Genomic DNA, 14,599 nt, shown 5'->3' with positions numbered 1-14,599 from the left:
GTGACACCGAAAGGCGTGAAAGCCGGGACTGGGACGGGAGCCAGGGGCTGGGGGGAATGGGGGAAACCGAGGTTGGGGGCAAGTGAAGGAAGAGGCTGTGGGGGAGTGAAGGGAGGTGCGGACAGAGGCTGGCGAGGGCGGGGGGTGGGTTAAGGTAAGAGCTGGCGGGAGGTGATGCCCGGGGTTTGCGGGAGCAGGGGCTGTAGGGGAGCCGGGGTTGGGGAGCATGAGGGCAGGGGGATGGGGTTGGGACGGGGACCTAGAAGCTGTACGATAGGGCACGGGCTGGGGTGCTCAGGTGCTGGGGGAGTGCGTTAGAAGAGGGTCTGGGGGGGGTTACGGGGCTCGTGGGAGGCAGGGGCTGAGAACAGGGGCTAGGAAGGGGTCAGGAGTGTCCGTTGCCGAAGCGGGGGACGGCCGGGGCGGGGGGTGCAGTACCACCGCCAGAGGCCGCCCTGCGCGTGTTACCGGGGTCGCGTATGCGCACACGGAAATTCCCCCGCTCCTGGTACCGGCCGCTGACGCGGCGGCGGGAACATGGAGGCGGCAGCAGTGCTGGGTGGGTCGGTGCTGCCGGGCGCTCTCATCGTCCTCATCCTCGTCCTGCTGCTGGCGGTCGCGCTGCTCCGCTCTGCTCCGCGGGAGATCCCCACCGCCCCGCAGGACGGTGAGTACCGTGCGGACACTGGGGCACCGGGCAGCGCGGAGCGTAGCTGAACCGTACCCACCGACCCCTCTGCTCCCGCAGAACCCAGGGCGAACGGGCACGCCAGGCCGGAGGAGCCACGGAAGGCGAAGCAGGCGGCGAGAGCTCGCAGGGAGAAGCGGCACCAGCACAGCTTCGCACACCAGCTGCTGGTGGCTGCCCTCAAGGTACCGCGTTTGCACGGGGCCGGTGCCTTCCCGGTGCTGATGCCAGTGTGCTCCTCGGTATCGGTGTCCCCCCTCGATATTGGTGCCCCGCCGGTGCCCCGTCCGCCCCCGGTGCCGTTGTCCTGCCGGGGTCGGTGCAGGTGTCCCTCTCGATGCTCGTGCCCTGCCTGTGCCGGTGTCCTTCTTCCCCCCCCCGCCCGGTGCTGGTGTTCTACTGCTCCTCCCCATCCCCTCCCCTCATCCTCCGGGGGCTCTCTGTGACCACTCTCTCTCTGCAGGGCCACAGCAGCCCAGTCACCTGCCTGGACTTCAGCAGCAACGGCAAGTACCTGGCATCATGCTCCGAGGACCGCACAGTGCGGTTGTGGAGCACCCGGGACCTGGCAGGACGGGAGCACCGCTGCCTGCGCGCCAACATGGGGCTGGACCATGCCGAGCTCGTCCGCCTCAGCCCCGACTCACGGTATGGCCAGACCTTGTACTGGCACCAGGATGTCATGCAGAGCTGCCAGTCTCATGGCCAAGCTGTGGTGGGATCAGTGGTGTTGCTCTGGGATGGGTGGAGGCAGCATCTCTCACTGGAGCATCATGATATCACTGATCCATGGCTTTTCCTGAGAGCAGCTGGAACTTAATCACAGAATCACAGTAGTTCGAGTTGGAGGGGACCTCTGGAGATCATTTAGTTCAGCTCCTGGTGGGTTAATGTGGTTTTCAGGGTAAATATCCCTGCACCCAGGTTGCTGCCCCTATGGAAGGTACCTGTTGAGGTCAATGCCAGCTGACTCTGTAGCTAGAATGTGCTGCTGAGTCTCTCCAGTGGTCAGGGGAGCTCTTGCTGGCTGGGAGATTTGGTGGAAGAATGTGTTTTGGCTTTTTGAAGTGGTCTCTTTTAGAAAGAGAGGAAGGGATCTTATTTCCTGGTGTGGATAATAAATTTCAATCTTTTTCATTCAGTGTTGCAGTTGAGCCAACACAGGGAGAGAACTTGGCCCTTGTAAATATTGTTACCTGGCACCATATCCCTCTTCCCAGGTGCCTCTGAGTGACCTGGGCTGAGCTGGGGCTCAGAGCCTGTCCCTCCACAGGGCTTTCATTGTCTGGCTGGCCAGTGCTGAGACCATTCGTGTCTATAAGATGACCAAGAAGGATGATGGCAGCTTCACCTTCACTGCGACTTCTGGGGACTTCCCAAAAAAGCACAAGGCTCCTGTCATTAACATAGGGATTGCAGAGACAGGTATGGAAATGAGCTGCTCACCTCTCCAGATCAGCTTTGATTTCCTTGTGAAGCTGCTGGATTCAAAGTGTTGGAGTTTTTGGCATTCTCAGGGTTGTGTACAGCACCAGTACTGAACTCTGTAGTCTATTAGTTTTTGGGGTTTTTTTGACTTAATTTGCTACCAACTGAATCAAAAGGTGTTGTTTTCACACTAATAATATCCCTGTAACCAGCTCCCCGATATGCACAGTTTCTTAATTTACATTTTCAGCGATGCTGTTGCAAAGAGGTCTGGTCTCAATATTGAGAGGATTGCTGTTCTCTGGGCTGCCAGTCCCTCTTTAATCAGTCAGAAATCTCTCTAGTGAGTTAATATAGTCTGTCTTGAACTTCTGGGATCATCTAGAACAGAGGTGGAGGTGGGTGGGTGGAAATTACATTTTAGTAACGACGGCTTGATGGATTAATGTGTCAGGTATGTGCCAGTGGCAGTTGGAAGCAGGTGGATGTGAGTTCAACTCTGTAATAGGAGAGCAGGGAAAATGTTAACTGAGACTGGAGCTGTGAAAGCGAAAACTTAAACCTGCAACAAGTAGCTGGAAGGTAAACAGGCAACTCCCTGCCTGGGCTGAGGTGGAAAAGGGGAAGTGGGAACAGGCAGGAGTCCAGCACGGGCACAACCAGCGATCATGGATCATGGTGTTGTGGCTGGGATTCAGTTGCCAGCCTGCAATCCACAGCTTGAAAGGTGCTTATCCTTAAGCTGATTTTGGGCATGCAGGTCAGGTGGAGTGTTTGTTCCTGTTTGTGGTACAGCCCAGTGGGCCTGCACATGGGGCTCCCAGCTCTGCTTGTGGTGCTGAAGGTCCCGAGTACAGGGCACACATGGGCTCAGTGTCTGCTGCCTGCACAGGACCCAGGGGAATACTGAGGCATAACCAGGAGCTGAGTCTTCTGATATTGATCTTTACTCTGTTCTAGGAGACTGATACTCCTTGGATTTTGGTGCTGCTGCTGGTTTTCTCCAGCTGCAGGGAGAGGTTATCCTGGGGCTTCATTGAGTTGGTGGTAATGTTAGATCTGGAGGCCCTCCTGATCTTTGCCTTTTTTTCCCCAGGGAAGTTTATCATGACAGCTTCCAGTGACACCACCATCCTGATCTGGAGCCCAAAGGGTGAAGTCCTGGCCAGCATTAACACCAACCAGATGAACAATGCCTATGCCACAGTGTCACCCTGTGGGAGGTGAGTGACAGGCAGGATTCCTGGCTGCTCCTTTGCACAGGATAGCATCAGTTTCAGACCATTGGGAGTTAGTTGTTATTGTAATGCAATTTTCTGAGGGTTCCACAGTTTAAAAAGGTATTTTGGCCTCCCCGGAGATGGAGCTGATGTGGGGTCAGGCACTCTTGTGTTGCCATCCTGCCTCAGCACTGCTGTTCTGGTAACCTGAGAACAGCTTTGGCCTCAGGTAGCTGGGGTGGGATAGAGCAAATGCCCTATGCAAATAAAACAGCATTTTGAACTTGTCTGTGACCTCTTAAAGGTTAATTATAAAAATAAAGGTTTTATTTCTGGGAGATCTGTTTTTCGGGAAGATCACTTGCTGGTGTAGGTTGATTTGCCTTGCTCCTGGTGTCAGGAGGTTGGGGATCAAAAGCATTTAGCTCTTCTGCTTTGACTGGAGAGTTTCTCATTCCTGAGTTGTTCTGGTGCCCTTCCTTAGTGTTCATTTTACCAGCCAGGTTTCAGGGAAAAGTGGAAATTCAGCTGACCAGACTTGAGTGCAGGAGTCAGGACAGGTTTGCAGAGCTGTGGCCCTGCCTTGCTCAGGTTCTCTGTAAGAGGCAACCTGTGTCTCTCCTTATTCCTTCACACAGGTTTGTGGCATCCTGTGGCTTTACCCCCGATGTGAAGGTGTGGGAGGTGTGTTTTAGCAAGAATGGAGACTTCAGGGAGGTGACCAGAGCTTTTGAGTTGAAAGACCACACTGCTGGTGTACAATCATTTTCCTTCTCCAACGACTCAAGGAGGTATGTGTGTGTTACCTGCTCTGAGTTACCCTAATAGCATGTGAGTTCATTTCTTCCAGGGTTCACCAGCTGCACCACTGAGCTGCAGGGGGTAAAATACTGCTCTGGGGAGCCAAATCTGGCTCGTGCCACCTGTGTATTCCCTGCTCATAGGAATCTCATGTGGTTTAACGAGACCAAGTGCTGATGCTGCACCTGGATCAGTGTGGAGGCAGATAGGCATGCCAAACCTCCCCCTTGGAGAGGTACCCCTTGAATGGGCTGTGACAAGATCTTCTCAAACCCTCCTGGTTTGAGAAATCCTCCTTGGTCATGGTGGGTTCCCAGCATGCTTTGGAACCCCGTGTAGATTTGTTGGGACCGATTGGTTTTTCCCTTTTGTACCACCTCCACTTTTCCCCATAAAACCCCTGCTTCTGCCCTGTTCAGGGGGGAGCTGTTGTCCCTGGCCTCCTTTGCAGGGTGCTGGAATAAAGGAACTCTGTGGAATAACTACACAGCGCTCCTGTCTCTTTGTCCCTGTGTTGGCCAGGGTACACCTCGCAAGGCAGAGCTGAAATCACTGCTCGGAGCTGAGCTGCCTGCCCCTTGCTGAGGTTACTGCAGGACTGCCTGAGACCCCTAGAAAGTTTTCTCTTGTGGGACCTCTCTCTGGGAAGGTTGTGGCATCCAGGTCAAGCCATCAGACTCCCGACTTGGCCACCCAAACAGATCAGGGCAACCCCTGGTATCAATCCAAGCGTGGGATGAACAGACTGAAAGCAGCCTGCGGGTGCTGGTGAGTGAGAGGTGGACATGACCCAGCCCAGAAATTCCCCTGGGTTGATCCCACAGTGTGTGGGTAACAAGGGAGAGTGGAATTCTGCCCCTCTTCCCCACTCAGGTGAGACCCCACTGGCAGAGCTGCCTCCAGCTCCCCAGCACAGGAAGGACTTGGAGCTGCTGGAGTGAGTCTAGAGGAGACACCAGCATGAGGGATGGAGCAGCTCTGGTATGAGGAAAGGCTGAGAGAATTGGAATTGCTCAGCCTGAAAAATAGAAGGCTTCAGGTTATGTAATTGTGGCTTTCTAGGAGCTGAAAGGAACTGACAAGAAAGATGGGAGAGAGATTTACAGGGGCCTGGAGTGACAAGATAAAGGGGAAGGGTTTCAGACTGATAGAGAGTGGGTTATGTGGGATATTACGAATACAGACTTGGTTGTGAGGGTGGTGAGGCCCTGGCACAAGTTGTCCAGAGAAGATGTGGCTGCCCCATCCCTTGAAGCATTCAAGTCTGTGTTGGAAGGAGCAGCCTGGTCTAGTGGTAGGCTTTTTTGCTTTGGAAAGAGAACACAGGCTGTATCACCCTTCCCAAGAAATCTCTCTCCACAGAGGATTCCTGGTTCATGGGCAGGGCAGGGTAAGAAGTGCCACCCTTTTTCTATGCTCTCTTGGCTGCAGGATGGCAACTGTGTCAAAGGACGGCACATGGAAGTTCTGGGACACAGATGTGGAGTACAAGAAGCAGCAGGACCCATACCTGCTTCTGACAGGGCAGTGTGCAGTGCTGGAACCGTGCCGCATTGCCCTGTCCCCTGACAGCCGCACGGTCGCTGTGGCAGGCAGCACAGACATTGTGGTGTACAACACACGGCGCGGCGAGGAGGAGGAGCGTTTTCTGGGCGTGCACAGCCACTGCATCACAGACCTTGCGTTTGACACCACTGGCCGCTATGTCGTGTCCTGTGGGGACCGTGTTATCCGTGTCTTCCACAACACTGCTGGGCACCGTGCTGTGGTGGAGGAGATGGAAGCCATGCTGAAAAAAACTGGGAACAAAGCCACGCAGGAGAGGCTGGAGCAGCAGATCTCCAGCGCTCGCAAAGCGTTGGCTGCCATCTACGGCAAGAAGCACTAAGCTACCTGTACAGCAGGAGGCAACTGTGCTCTGGTTTGGGGATGGTTTTCTTTTTCTTTTTTTTAAACTAAACTGTGAGCAACAGTAATAAAAGAGTGCCTGGGTCCTTCCTTGTGTGCTCTGTGATGGGTGGGACAGGGCTGGCGACAGTGGCATCTCCCAGCGTCACACTCTTGTGTTGTTTTCCCCCCGGGCTTAGATCATCAGTATCCTATGAAACTGATTGCTAAGGCATGCCTACGAGTTCTCCTGAGCTTAGAAATGGGAGTTGTGTGGATTTGGGGTAGGTTTTTTGTTTGTTTGTTTGTTTGTTTTTTCCCCAAGAGAGCTGCCAAAGCTCAATGTTGATGCTAAACGGTGGGGATTCTGCTGCATGGAACGGGGCAGTGCTGTAACGATGCAGCACTCCCCCTGCCCTGGGTCTCGGGGTGATCTCACGGTGGTGCGCAGCGGGCCCTGCCCCGAAGGAAGATGGCGGTGCACCGTCGCCTCCTCCGCGCGTCGTTTCCGTGCCCACTGTGGGGCGTGTAAGTCTGCGCAGGCGCAGCAGCCGGGGCGTGTCGGGCGTGGTGACGCAAGAAACGCAGCGCGCGGGCGGGCCACGCAGGGCGCGTGCGCGGGGCCGGGTGCGCCGGCGGGTGCGGCGGGGCCGGTGCTGCGGGGCTGCACGCGCCATGTCGGGGCGCTCGGTGCGGGCCGAGACCCGCAGCCGCGCCAAGGATGACATCAAGAAGGTGATGGCAGCCATCGAGCGCGTCCGCAGATGGTGAGGGCGGGCCCGCGGGGGGGTGGGCCCCGCCGCCTGCGCGCAGCCAATCACCGTACCGCGGGATGCGACTCGGGAGTGCGCGCCCAACCAGCGGGTGCGGGCGGGGGGGCGGCGACCAATGGGAGCGGGGCGGGGGTGGGAAGCGCCTGTGATGGGCGGTTGGTCCAGCCAATCACAGTGCGGGGGGCGGGAGTGCTGCGCGGTGCTGAGCTGACGCTCCCCTGCGCCAACCGGAGCGTGGCGGGATGGCGGGGTTTGTTGCCATGGTGCCCCAGGCCCGGTCCGGCCCGTCACCGCTGTGTCCCGCAGGGAGAAGAAGTGGGTTACGGTGGGCGACACGTCCCTGCGGATATTCAAGTGGGTGCCAGTGGCGGACAGTAAGGAGGTGGGTACCGCGCGTGGAGATGAGCCGGGAGCCACCGCCCACAGCCAGCCTAGCTCCCTTAACAACCCCCGTTAAGTTGAGCTCCGAGCCTCTCCCAGCCCTACCGACCACCGAAGCCCCCGGAGCCACCTCCGAGCCCTCCAGTTCCGCCGAACGCCACCAAACCCCTGAGCCCTCGCCAAGCCAGCACTCGGGCCCCCGCTGAGCCCTCCCAGCCCGGCTGAGCACCCCCCTGATCCTTCCCCAAGCTGAGCCCCGAACCCCACCAAGTCCCTTCTGAAGCCCCATGAGCCCCTGTCAAGCCTTCTTGGGCACCCCCCAGCCCCAAAGAGCCCCTTCAGCCAACCTGAGCCTCCCCTGAATTAACGAGACCCCTAAGCTCCCTTGAGCCCCCTCGTGCTTCCCTTAAGACTCTCTGCTTGACTCCTCCAAGGATTTGCTTTACTCCGTGGCATTCCTAGATGGGCGTCAGCTCCTTCTCTCCTGGTTCCCAGTCTCTTCATAGACGGAGTTTTGCCTCTCACTTAGGAATGTGCCTCCAAAGCCAAGGGAAAAGGCCAGCTTGAGCACATCTCTCTGGGCTTCTGGAGACAGAAAAGGGAATGGTTCTTCTGAAGCAGCATGTGTTTCTCTGTCATTGTGTTTGTAATTTTCTTTCTCTCCTCTAGAAAGAGAAATCCAAATCTAGTAGCAGCACGACCCGAGAACCCAATGGCTTCCCAGCTGACACCTCTGCCAACTCCTCCCTCCTTCTGGAGTTCCAAGGTGGGTCTGGGCTGAGCTCCCTTCAACATGGGGAAAGACTCCAAGGCTGTACAGTAGTTGTGACATTGCTGGTTTTGTGTGCTGCTGGTACGGGGAAGAGCAGTGCTTACCCCTGAGCACTGGCATGGAATGGAGAGCTGTGAAGTTGAGCTGTGGAGTTGGGCTGATCCCCTTCTGGATTGTCCCTGTCCAAACTGTTCATTTTTGCTGTTAGAGAGTCTTAATGGGCTGTTTCTGGTATCTTCTGTGGGAAGCTTCACAGCTGTCTGGAGGACTGGGGTTTCCTGATCCCCGCTTTCCCTGCTCTGCTGGGGAGAGGCCAAGAGCCACCTGCAGCCCAGCTTGATTTTCCAACAGTTACTTTCATGGACCTTAGGGTGAGGGGGAAAAGGCTGTCCCTGGCCTTGCTCTTGGTTTAGGCACTGTGGTGGAGCCAGGAGAAGCTCCAGCAGTGCCAGACTCACTGCTGAAGTAGTGTGCATATCTGCCCAGCCTGCCTCTTTGTGTGGCTGAGGAAAGTCAGGAGTTTGCTGGCAGTCCCAGGAGATGCAGTGGGGTTATGTTGCAGGTCTGCAGTTTGGCAAGGTGTGTGCCAGGCCTGCTTCCTCACTGGGAGACAGGTGCTGAGCATTAATCCTTGTGTTGCTTCACAGAGGAGGAACAAAACCATGGTACACAGCAGGAGATTCCTGCCCTTGGATGCACAGGGCCATCCCAAGCTGCAGATGTGGGATTTGACAGTGCTCATTCTCAGGGCAGGAATATTCCCTCTCCCATGGCCAGTTGTGTATATGATTCCCACTGTGTTCTGAAGAACTCGGCCCTGTGCCTGACAGCCCTTAGGCTGATGTGGAACAGTGAATCCCCTGTTTAACTCTGACCATGCTCTGCCTTCTCAGCAAGACCCCAGCTTGCAGTGACACCCTGGGGTGCCTGTGCCCCTGCATTAAGGTGCTCTTTTTCACCAGGTGCTGTTTCTGCAGATGAGAATAGCAACCAGAGCTCCCTGTCTGATGTATACCAGCTCAAGGTGGACAGCAGCCCCAACTCCAGCCCCAGTCCTCAGCAGAGTGAGTCCATGAGTCCTGCCCACACGTCTGACTTCCGCACAGACGACTCGCAGCCTCCTACCTTGGGGCAGGAGACCCTGGAAGGTGGGTGCTGGGCTGAAAAGGGAGGAGGCAGATGGGTGGGCTCAGGGAAGGCCCCTCCAGGGCTGTTGGTGGCCCGGTGGGTGGCCTTGGCACTGCTGGAAGTTGACAGGGCATCGGGGACTTATTTAGTTAGGTGTTCTGTCCTGGGTGCTGGGTCTGCATTTTTGTTGACCCACCTGTTCTCTCCAGAGCCCTCCCTGCCTTCCTCAGAAGTGGCAGATGAGCCTCCCACTCTCACAAAGGAAGAGCCAGTCCCCCTTGAGACTCAGGTAAGGGAAGGGGGATTTAAACCATCTCTAAATGTGCATGGACCCAGATTGGCCCTTTGACCATTGTTGCTGCTTCTTGTAGCAGAAGCATCTTGGTAGACGGACTTGCTCTGCAGTCCTGAAGTGCCCCCTGGGAGCTCCCAGAACCTCCTGGTTTTGTGAGCTTTGGTCTTTATCCCTTGGTTCAGATCAAATGTTGAAGTGTGAGAGAACAATATGGGGGTGTGGGAAAACAACAATTCTGGCATGCTCCAGGGCTGGAGTAGGTTCCCATTCCTGGTGCCCTGGGATCTGTGCATAGGTGACAGCCCGGGCTGTCCCCATGGTGTGACACAGCCTTGTCTAGGCATGTGTAACTCAGTGTCACTGCCTGTGACCTCTGACTCTTGCAGGTAACTGAAGAGGAGGAGGACTCCGGTGCGCCACCTCTGAAGAGATTTTGTGCTGACCAGAACTCTGTGTGCCACACAGCCTCGGAGAGCTAACCTGCCTGGCCCGGCACCTTCGCCAGCCCCTTGCAGAGCTGCCTGGCCTCCCCAGGACCAGCCCTTCCCTCCAGCCTGCCCCTTCCCCAGTGTCGGGGCTCCCACCACTCGCATCAAGTGCGCCCTGCCCTACCCTCCCCTCCCCTGCCCTGCCCTGCCCTGCCCGATGGATGGGGCTGCTGCCAGTACCTGCAATTTTGCCTCTATTTATTGGCTCCCTCTCTCTCTGCTCCCTGCCCTAGAGCTGCGGGTCTCTGCTGGGTGGGCTGCATGTGCGGGGGGGTTCTCCATGGGTCTCCCTGCTCTCCATGGTCCCCAGGACACTGGCAGATTCTGTTTGCCTGCCTGCCCTTTCCCTGGTGCTGGGAACAGGAGAGCCACCTTCCACCTGCTCCAGGTGATGTGTTCATTCGGCTGTGGGAGCAGGTGGTGGTGGGTGTGGGGGGCAGTGAGGGGGGGGCCGGCAGGGACCCACTGGGACGCTGTGCAATAAGCTGCTAAGTTTAAGCCATTCATGCTGGGAGAGAGGGGAGCCCTTTCCTGTCCCGGAGGGCAGGTACTGACCGGCCTCGGCTCTGCCTCGGGGCACAACTCCAGCCGAATGGAATTTGGAATCCCCCGGGAGCCGGCAGAGCAGGGGAAGCCACTGCCCTGTGCTGGAGGGCCTTGTCCCGGCCTAGGTAGCCACTGTCCCCGAGGTGGGAGAGGAAGCGGCAGGGTGCTGGAGCTCCCCGGAAGCGCTCCCGCCATGGGTCTCTGGCGCTCCCCAACACCCGCTGCCCCCCAGCCTCACTCTCCTCCCGCTGCCACTGCATGTCCCGCCGAGTCCGTGATCGAGCCTGGTGAAGCTGGAGGCGCGACCGCGCGTGGAAGTGGAAAGTTATTTTAGCACTGAATAGAATATTTTTAAAATTAAATTGTTTGAAATACAGATGCAGAGCACGATGTCGGCCGGGTGGGGAGGGGCCGTGCGGGAAGGGAAGGGGAAGGGGAAGGGAAGTTTCCGCTAAACGGGGCCATGTGCCGGCACTCGCCGCCTACGGCGCCCACGGAACCGGCCCGGAGCCCGGTTCCCCGGGAAGTTCGGTCAGCGCCCGGTCCCCGTTCTCCACACTCTCCTCCCTGGCGGTCGCCGGCGCTGTCTAGAGCGGGCGGGGGACGACCCCGAGCCCGAGACGAGGCGGCATCGCCCGGCGGGGCCGGCTCGGGGCGGGTGGGAGGGAAGAGGAGCCCGGGACGGCCCCTCCGCCCTAGGCAGCGGCTCCGATGGGGCCCCGGCCCAGGGCTCTGCCCGCTCCGCAGCCGCCCCCGCTCACCCAAGGGACTGCCCGCGGGGCGGGGCTCTTCGCCCTCAGGGTCCGCGGGGCGCGGGAAAAATCGGCCGCGGCTAAGGGAGGCGGGGGTGTGCTTTGGACGTGACTTCAGGGCAGTGCCAGAGCGCCCAAGCAATTCCCATCATTAACCCGCGGCCTCCGCACCAAGCCCGCTCCGACCTGACTGCCCTTGCAATAAATTATTTTAATTTTCACTTTCATTTTCCAATTATTCCTTTTCCCAAGTTTTCTTGGTCCCGATACCGTGTGTATGCCCTTCTTTGCATGTCCAGTGAAGGGTAGCGGAGCTGGGGAATGGTCTGGAGCATGTTTGATACGGAGCAGCTGAGGAAGCTGCGGGGACTCAGCCTGGATAAAAGGAGGCTCAAGGGAGACCTGCTTGCTCTGCACAACTCCCTGACAGGAGGCTGCAAGCAAGGTGAGGGTTGGGCTCTACTCCCACAGAACAAGGAGTGGCATGAGGGGAAACAGTCTCGAGTTTTCTCAGGGGAGATTTAGGTTGAACATCGGGGAAAAGTTTCTTCAGTGAAAGGGTTCTCCAGCTCTGGCAAAGGCTGCCCTGGCCAGTGGTGGAATCACCATCTGTGGAGGGATTTAACAGATGTGTAGATGTGGCACATGGGGAGGGACATGGGTTAGTGGTGGCCTTGGCTATGGGACCAGTTGGACTCCATAGTCTCAGAGCTTTCCTAACCCTAACAATTCTGTGATAATAATGGAGTGTTTTTAATAATATATCATTTCAGGATCAGAATGCCCAGACAGGAGAGGCAGCTGCTGATTGATTTGAACACAAACTATCCTGATGTGTTGGTAGTTATTGGGAAAACACTTTTGGGAAAGAGTTCCACAAAGAAGTCTAGCAATCAGAAAACAGAAAAAGTCTTTTCCATAGCAGTGTGTGCATTGCTAAATTCAGGAGGAGGAATATTAAGAATGGAGAATGAGGAAGGAATTACTTTTTCTGGGAGATTGCGCTGGCAGAAGCAAGGCCTCTGAATACTTTGCATGGATGCAGCAGGGGAGTAACCTACTGCTTTTTGTTAAAACATGGAGCTGTGGAAGTCCGGAGCTGGGAGGTGCAGCCACAAAGTTGCACCTCTGCAGCTTAACCGCTGGTTTGTTTTATAGGGCCAGCATATCGGTTTATCCTGTGACTTCCAGAGAAGTTCCTGAATTCCTGAGGAAGAAAAACTGTGCCAAGTGCCACAATGAGAATGGACTGACCCCCAAGACAGCTCAGTTGAGTTTTGATGGGGGAGCAAAAGAGACTCTTCTGAACATCCAAGAGCACAACATCCAAAATGCTGTGGTGAGATTTGTAAAGAAAGATGAAGTGCTGGTTGGGAAGGTCCTGGGTTTCACAGAGGCAACACATATTGAATTTAAGGAATGCAGTACAAAGAGTAGCTTGTAATATATCAGAAAAAAACCTTCCTAAATGCGTCTCTGCCTTTGCAAACACTGAGGGTGGATATTTATTTTTTGGTGTGGATGAAAACGGCAAAGTCACCGGGACCGACAGTAACATAGAGAAAGTAGCCTTAGAACAAACAGTAGCTGATGCCATCGGCTCAATGTGAACCCATCGCTTCTGTGGCTCTGGGGCTGGTGTACAGATCCAAATGCACATCTTGCGTGTTTATGACCAAGCAGGCTGTTCACAGGGCTATGCCTGTGCCATGCACCTTGAGCCGTCCTGCTGCCCTGTGTTCGATGATGACCCTCAATCCTGGATGGTGCTGGGCACTGTCAGGAAGGAGAGTGTGGGGGACTGGGCACTGACCAAAAGACTGAGCATCAGGAAATGGAGGGAGTTCATGACAGCTGCAGACCCAGATAAGTAAAACCTGCATTTATTTAGTGTCGCTTCATTTCCATGTTCTGTTGCAAATGTTCAGGAGGAAAGATCAACTTGTTTTCAGGGTGTTCTCACCAAATCTAGAAAGGGGCATTTGACTCAGGCCCAGCCACAGACACTGGGATGATGGTGCAGTTACTGGCCTGCAGCAGCACACCTATCCCTGAACTCATTCAACAGGACTTCTTGAAGCACTACCAGTCACAGAATCATGGGGTGGTTTTGGTAGGAACACAACTGCCCACAAGACAGTGGGTTGCCAGGCTTTCCTTCATATGGAAAAGGGCCATCAATTCATGGTCAGGCACTATAATCCAAAAATGGGATTCTGCCTCCTAAACTTGTGAATATCAGAGGATTCCTTCCAGATGAAATCTGCCAGGCTCTGGCTGGCCTTGGACTCCTCAGGGCTGTATCTCAACTGCCTCTGAGACAGTAGGTTGCAAGGCTTTCCTTCCTATGGAAAAGAGCTAACATTCACAGTCACACTCCGGGGGCTAAAAGTGGGATCCTGCCTCCTAAAATTGTGAACATTGGAGGATTGTTACAAGATGAAAGCTGCCAGGAGTTATGGCTCTGGCTGGCTTTGGGCTCCCGGGAGCTGCCTCTGAACTGCTCCTGAGACACTGAGTTGCTGGGTTAGGTGCAGTTGTAAGGGGTAACGGTTAGGGTAGTTAAAAATGGTAACTTTTCTTATATTTTATACATATATATATAAAATAATTTTTATAAAAATTGATTTCCAAATACAAGCCTTTATTTACTGTTTTATGTGCAGGATCTTGAGAGTATAAGGAATTCTAAATACAGATATATAGGGTTTTTGAAAATACAAATGTACCTTTTGTATATATATTTTAAACAAGAAAGGGCTTGAAAAATGGGAGAAAATATGATCTCTACGAGGGCAATAGAAATAGCTCTGCGTATTCAAACAAAAAGCATTTTTGTGTGTCACTCAAAGGCCGGGATCTTGGTTGGTACTTAAATCGCTGCTGCCACCTGGTGACAAGTACGAGGTACTGCGCATATATGCTATTTAATGACTCAGTAGTGTCACCTGCAGGTAAAAAGCGGTACTGCAACTAAGAAATGCACACACGGACCGCGAGTGACTTGTCGAAGTGTCACTGTGGCGCTTTCCGTGCCTGCCGTTGCCTCCTGCTGGCCCTGGAGCACGCGTGGTGCTGGGAGCACCAGGCCCAAGACCCAGCTGCAGCGGCAGTGGCTGAGGAAGGTTGTAGTGAGCCAAGTGAGGAGGGAGGGCTCTTGCCATGTGGTGTTGGGCTTTGGCTGCAGGAACTCGCATGACTTGAAGGGTTTGGAACACAAGCCCTGTGACGAACCACTGAGGGAGCTGGGGTTGTTTAGGCTGGAGGAAAGGAGACTCAGAGGTGACTTTATTACTCTCTACAATTACCTGTGTTATGAATGAGGTCCTATTTGTCCAATTCAAGAAACTACAAACTTAAAATTTAGCAGCAGTTTTAATTGAGGTCAGCAATTTTAATTAAGATGAAATAATACAATCAGATACAATTCAGTATTGAGA

At 55.0% G+C, this 14,599-nt stretch overlaps 3 protein-coding genes across 5 annotated transcripts; all 3 read left to right on the top strand.

Annotated features, from left to right (window-relative positions):
* The first annotated feature begins 414 nt into the window (after positions 1-414).
* On the top strand, positions 415-6,131 carry TBL2 (transducin beta like 2). The gene is made up of 7 exons (XM_039732957.1): positions 415-667; positions 749-873; positions 1,152-1,336; positions 1,962-2,113; positions 3,213-3,339; positions 3,975-4,127; positions 5,569-6,131. Exons 1-7 carry the CDS (start codon positions 538-540, stop codon positions 6,023-6,025), a joined length of 1,329 nt encoding a protein of 442 aa, XP_039588891.1. The 5' UTR covers positions 415-537; the 3' UTR covers positions 6,026-6,131.
* A 467-nt stretch (positions 6,132-6,598) lies between these two features.
* Positions 6,599-10,783, top strand: BCL7B (BAF chromatin remodeling complex subunit BCL7B). Of its 3 annotated transcripts, none has more exons than XM_039732935.1 (6): positions 6,599-6,791; positions 7,104-7,179; positions 7,848-7,944; positions 8,928-9,098; positions 9,288-9,367; positions 9,760-10,783. In XM_039732935.1, the coding sequence occupies exons 1-6, from the start codon at positions 6,700-6,702 to the stop codon at positions 9,850-9,852; spliced, it is 609 nt and encodes a 202-aa protein (XP_039588869.1). In that variant the 5' UTR covers positions 6,599-6,699; the 3' UTR covers positions 9,853-10,783. The 3 variants fall into 3 exon arrangements, with proteins under 3 accessions (XP_039588869.1, XP_039588868.1, XP_039588870.1); XM_039732934.1 differs by having other exon boundaries at positions 6,600-6,791; positions 8,913-9,098; XM_039732936.1 differs by having other exon boundaries at positions 6,603-6,759; positions 8,913-9,098.
* Positions 10,784-10,922: 139 nt separating this feature from the next.
* LOC120513440 (schlafen family member 12-like) lies at positions 10,923-13,033 on the top strand. Its single transcript, XM_039732902.1, is given in 4 exon segments — positions 10,923-11,604; positions 11,933-12,172; positions 12,318-12,599; positions 12,601-13,033. Coding segments are annotated over 3 exon segments (948 nt in total). The 5' UTR covers positions 10,923-11,604; positions 11,933-11,939.
* Positions 13,034-14,599: the final 1,566 nt, after the last annotated feature.

Source organism: Passer montanus, unplaced genomic scaffold (genome assembly GCF_014805655.1).
Source record: "Passer montanus isolate IOZ18808 unplaced genomic scaffold, ASM1480565v1 scaffold81, whole genome shotgun sequence".
Lineage (NCBI taxonomy): Eukaryota > Metazoa > Chordata > Aves > Passeriformes > Passeridae > Passer > Passer montanus.
The sequence above is the reverse complement of the archived record's forward strand: the minus strand, read 5'-3'. Positions and strand labels throughout refer to the sequence as shown.

Coding starts and splice junctions, on each gene's coding strand:
- BCL7B (XM_039732934.1), top strand. CDS start 6,700: ATGTCGGGGCGCTCGGTGCGGGCCGAGACCCGCAGCCGCGCCAAGGAT. Junction 6,792..7,103: donor ATCGAGCGCGTCCGCAGATG/GTGAGGGCGGGC, acceptor TGTGTCCCGCAG/GGAGAAGAAGTGGGTTACGG. Junction 7,180..7,847: donor CAGTGGCGGACAGTAAGGAG/GTGGGTACCGCG, acceptor TCTCTCCTCTAG/AAAGAGAAATCCAAATCTAG.
- TBL2 (XM_039732957.1), top strand. CDS start 538: ATGGAGGCGGCAGCAGTGCTGGGTGGGTCGGTGCTGCCGGGCGCTCTC. Junction 2,114..3,212: donor CATAGGGATTGCAGAGACAG/GTATGGAAATGA, acceptor TTTTTTCCCCAG/GGAAGTTTATCATGACAGCT. Junction 4,128..5,568: donor TTCTCCAACGACTCAAGGAG/GTATGTGTGTGT, acceptor TCTTGGCTGCAG/GATGGCAACTGTGTCAAAGG.